The 4,916-nt window shown below is 42.9% G+C and overlaps 1 protein-coding gene across 1 annotated transcript; it reads left to right on the top strand.

Annotated features, from left to right (window-relative positions):
- Positions 1-689: 689 nt before the first annotated feature.
- LOC141759596 (histamine N-methyltransferase-like) lies at positions 690-3,770 on the top strand. Its single transcript, XM_074621785.1, has 2 exons — positions 690-2,336; positions 2,440-3,770. The coding sequence occupies exons 1-2, from the start codon at positions 2,243-2,245 to the stop codon at positions 2,790-2,792; spliced, it is 447 nt and encodes a 148-aa protein (XP_074477886.1). The 5' UTR covers positions 690-2,242; the 3' UTR covers positions 2,793-3,770.
- The last annotated feature ends 1,146 nt before the right edge of the window (positions 3,771-4,916 follow it).

Raw genomic sequence — 4,916 nt, 5'->3', positions numbered from 1 at the left:
CTGACTTCCTGTTGAGTTTTGGGCATACCTCCCAGAGGCTTTTTTGTGTGTCTCCACATGTTACATCTATCTGCCAAATTTCATACATGTAGGTGAAACTGGAGCAAGGATCTCAATTTTTCCAACTCTCTAGGGGGCGCTAGCGAGCCATTTTGCAACAGCCAAACCCTAGACCCTTGATATATCAAATTTTTCACCAATTTTTCATAATTTTTGTGAAAAAGAATAAACGCTACAGTTTCAATAGGGCCTTCGCTGGCCCGACGTTGTCGGTGCTCGGGCCCTAATTATGCCCCACTTTGTGACAATCATCACAGAGACCTGGCTGAACCACAACTTGTGCGTCCCAGCTGCCAACTAGCCGAATGCTCTGATTACAGAGCGGACCGAACGTGGGACTCCGGGAAGAGCAGAAGAGGAGGACTGTGTGCGTACGTAAACAACAGCATGGTGGATAAACATTGCGGCCCAGATTTGGAGCTCCTAACGGTAATGTGCAGACCGTCCTTTCTACCGAGGGTAGTTATGTCAATAACAATTATGTCAGTATACATTCCTCCACCAGCTAGGGCTAAGTAAGCATCGGAAAAGCTACATGACGGCATTAACAAACAGCTCACGGCACGCCCAGACAGTGTGATCATTGTAGCACGGGACTTCAACCACGCTCATCTCAAAGTGGTCATGCCCAAATTTCATAAAAATGTGAACTTCCCAACAAGAGAGAACAACATCCTGGACGAAGTCTACACAAACATCCCAGGAGCATTTAAAGCAACCCCATTTCCACATCTAGGACAATCAGACCAACTCTGACCCCAGCTTACAGACCACGCATCTGCAGAACAAAACCAGCTATCAGGACAGTACAAGTGTGGTCTGAGGAAGCCACCTCAATGCTGCAAGACTGCCTTGTTGACACAGACTGGGATTTGTCTGAAGAAGGAGCAGATCTTGAGGAATATGCTGAATCAGTCCTAAGATACATAAACTTTTGCACAGAAAATGTGTGTGAAAGGACAATAAAGGTGTTTCCTAACCAAAAGCCGTTGATAAACAGCAATGTGAGGACATTACTCAAGGAGCGGGATGTATCTTTCAGGTCAGGTGACAAACAGGCCTACTCTAGAGACACAACAACATGAAAAATTAATCAGTGCACAAGAAGAGAAATGGAAGTGAAGAGAGCAAGAAAACGAGAGTAGAGTCAAGAGACAAAACACAGAAGGCTCTTCTCGTTTCTCATCTTCATCTCATCTGATCATTCCAACACATGGATATTTTCACGACATGAACATCTGGAATGAAGCTGAGTGGTGAGTGAGAGTGGTGTGGAAATGGTCAGCAAACGCTGCTTTTTTTCATGTATGTATCATAACAACAACTTTTATATCCGCCATCCTCGGTCAACGGTTTCCGTTTTTGAATGATGAATACAGCTAATCGCGACCTGCTGGTGGAGAGTTATTTCATCTCACGCAGGCGCAGAACGTACGTGGTAGCTGGCCGTCGGCTGTCGTCTTTGCGGTGTGTTCGAGTGCAACTTTTTGGTCAAGACAAAGTTGCCGCTAGTTCTTTGATGTCGGCTTGGTGTGTCCCCAGTTTAAGACAAAGGAGATGGTTATTGACTCCAGGAGAACAAAGGACAAAGTCCACCTCCCCCTCCACATACATGGAGAGGCAGTGGAAAGCGTGGAGAGCCTAAAGTTCCTTGGAGTCAATATGTCTAAACAGCTGACATGGACCTTTAACACCTCACACCTGGTTTAAAAGGCCGAACAATCATCCTCAGGAAGCTGAAAGAGGCCCAGCTCCCACAGAAACTGCTGCTACATTTTTTCAGGACCACCACATCGAGAGCATCCTGACTAACTGCGCCACTGTGTGGTACGCCGGCTTTACAGCCGCCGAGCATAAAGACCTGCATCGGGTGGTGAAGGCGGTTTGGGACGAAGCTCCCAAACCTGGTGATTATCTATGCCAGTCGACTGAGGATGAAGGCTGGCAGCCTTATCAGAGACCCCACATGCCCCGGACACTCCCCGTTTGAAAAAATTTCCCACGAAACCTGATTGAGAATGCAGTGTAGTTTTATGGGACCATCATTTTGTAGGAAACAGGGTTGATAATCTGGCATAAGTGTCCTTTACATAACTACAGTAATTCAAAAACACTTCAAACTGGAGCAAGCTTCAACCCAAAAGGTCAGATTAAAGGTTCTCCACAACTCTCTCCTTAACAGATGATCGGCTATGTGGATAACCTCGCCGATACTATCAAGTTCTACCACAGCCTTCTGAAGAACAATGGCAGGCTTATGATCATTGTTTCAACAGGTCAGTAGTAATGCTGTGGTGAGGCTACCAGCCCTCTTGATTGTAATTATTATTGCCAATATCTTTTTTCTGGAATGAATGTATTTTTTAATCTACTATCCAGCTAACTCTGGCTGGAACACCCTTTATAAGACTTACAAGGAGGAGCTGTGCGTTGGTCGCATCACAGAGTACTGCACATCGGTAGATGTTACCGCCTGCCTGAAGAGCCTGGGACTGAAATACGAGGAGCACGCCATTCCCATTACCGCCGACATCTCTGAGTGCTTCGATCCAAGCAGCCAGACTGGAGAACAGCTGCTGAGTTTCTTCACAATGAAAGATCACTTCCACCAGTCCTTCACCCTGGAGATCAGAGCAGGCATGTTAGACCTCCTCAGAAACAAGTGCAGCACTGAAAAAGATGGCAAGTTATTCTTTAACGCTGATTCAAGCTGCATACTTGTTTATGCTTGAGTATGTTCTATGGAAAATTTTTTTTCATATATTCTGATTTCTCTTCTCCTGCGATTTGATCAAAAGTACAGTGTATTTTCCTGTTGCTAAGATTGAGTTTACCATGTGCAGTAGGCCTAGTATTCAGTCTCTTTAGTCTATATTCACCTCATTTACTCTGTATACACACTCTGATGAAAAATTTAAATAGAATATATTTAGCGACTATGCCTTAAAACTTAAAAGTGATGCAAGACTTTGTTACGGCTCTAAATTGTACAGGACTATGGCGTGGAGAAATTGAGTTACATTATGGTGCATCCAACTCAGTAAAAATGACTATTGAGCGAAGGTAAATTAAACCTCATCGTGATCACAGTTGTTTGTAGGAGATGTTTTCACAACAATAGAAAATACATATTAGAGAGGGAATTATGACTTGTTTAACTTCCTAACACTAGCTCTAAGTAGCTTGCCAAGATTTTTCTTTTTTTTGATCAAAGCAAATATTTAAATAATCATTTGAATTGTGTGTTTTTATGCAAACAACCACTTTACATGACAATATTGACAAAAAATACAGTACAGTACTGTGTAGGCTACAGTACCCTCCCTACCCATCCCCACGTGTGATCTGATCTCATTTCCCCGCTCTGTATGCAAATAAACACGTAGTAAACACACGGCTAATACAGCAGACGTTGTGACGTAATATTACATGAATGTCTGTAGTAATATCCTACATATTCGTGAATTCGGGTACATTTTATTAACATTTTTAGAACATCAAAATATAAGGTTATTGTACCGGCGGTCCCCAGGGTTATACTTTTAAATCTACCACAACTGGGCAGGAAAAAGAGACATACAGGTAGACTGGATATAGGTACGTACAGTATATAATGGTGTCAATAATTGCCTTTAACATAGATGATGTGCTGCTTGCAAATTTCCCCCTTGGGACTAATAAAGGATTGTGTTATCTCTTATCTTGTGTTAAATGAACATAAAGATGTAATGTAATATCAGTGTGATGTGCATCATGGCTGAGAAGTTTAACAATGGGGTCTTTTAGAAGAAAAGAGGCCCGTTGTGTTTTCAGAGTTGTTGCTGCTTGTTGAGTGAGTGTAGATGGGACGACAGCGGGGACACAACGATGCTACAGAAAGAGCTTGGCTATCTCTTGAAACTATACCACATCATTATCTCGGTATTTATTGCAGCACAAAAGTCAAAAGAGAAACAAAAGCAACAAGTTACTCCCCTGGAGCGGCCCTTCTGCTCTACAGCAAAATGACCACATCATTGTGGACATACTGAGGATAAAGTGTCTACTCTAACCCGGCCTTTTCTTTCACCTCTACTACAGTAAGGGTGGACGTCCTGCTCACTAATGTTTCTAAACTGTAGCAGTAACAGTGGGTGCTTCATTCAAATCACGGAGTTTAACAATGTGGGAGTGAGATGAGAATATCTATCTTATCTCTGTGTGTGAAGTCCAGAGCTGGAGTCAGGAAGTGGAAGCTGAGCATCAAGCAGAGAAAACAGCTATCCATCCTTAAAGCTCACAATCCACATGATCTATCTTGTTTGTTTAATCCGAACAAACTCAGAAATGCAAAAATGACTATTTGTTTGGAACGGGGTGCAGTGAGTTTCCAGCACGTAACTCAGCTCAACAACAAATGCATTAAACAAATTCATTAGATCTGTTTCAATAGATTAAAGAAATGGGAACAACGTGGTAATGAGTGACCTTATATTGGCAGGTGTGTCCCAATAAAATATGTTAGCTCTTATGGCAAGCTAAGATATTTGCCTCCCGGCTCCAGCTCCATATTTGATAGGAGTGCAACATATTAACATATTAACATATTTCCCACAATGTCAAAGTATTCCTTTGCATTTTGGATTCAAAGTACTTCCTTATGCCTAATTTATACTTCTGTGTAAAGCTTGTGCAGAGTCACAGAGGCGGTTTGCGGAGCTCGCAGAGAGCCGCAGAGAAGCGCCGCGCACTTCCTGAAAAATATGACTACGCACCAAGCACCGCGGACATGGCAGATGATAGATTGGACATCAGAGTCGGGAGGTGAGATTTCTGGACAAGTACCTCTGTTACAACAGCAACCTTATTAATTGTGT

The sequence above is a fragment of the Sebastes fasciatus genome, chromosome 21, assembly GCF_043250625.1.
Source record: "Sebastes fasciatus isolate fSebFas1 chromosome 21, fSebFas1.pri, whole genome shotgun sequence".
NCBI classification, from domain to species: Eukaryota; Metazoa; Chordata; class Actinopteri; order Perciformes; family Sebastidae; genus Sebastes; species Sebastes fasciatus.
This window is presented reverse-complemented; position numbering and strand designations above follow the sequence as displayed.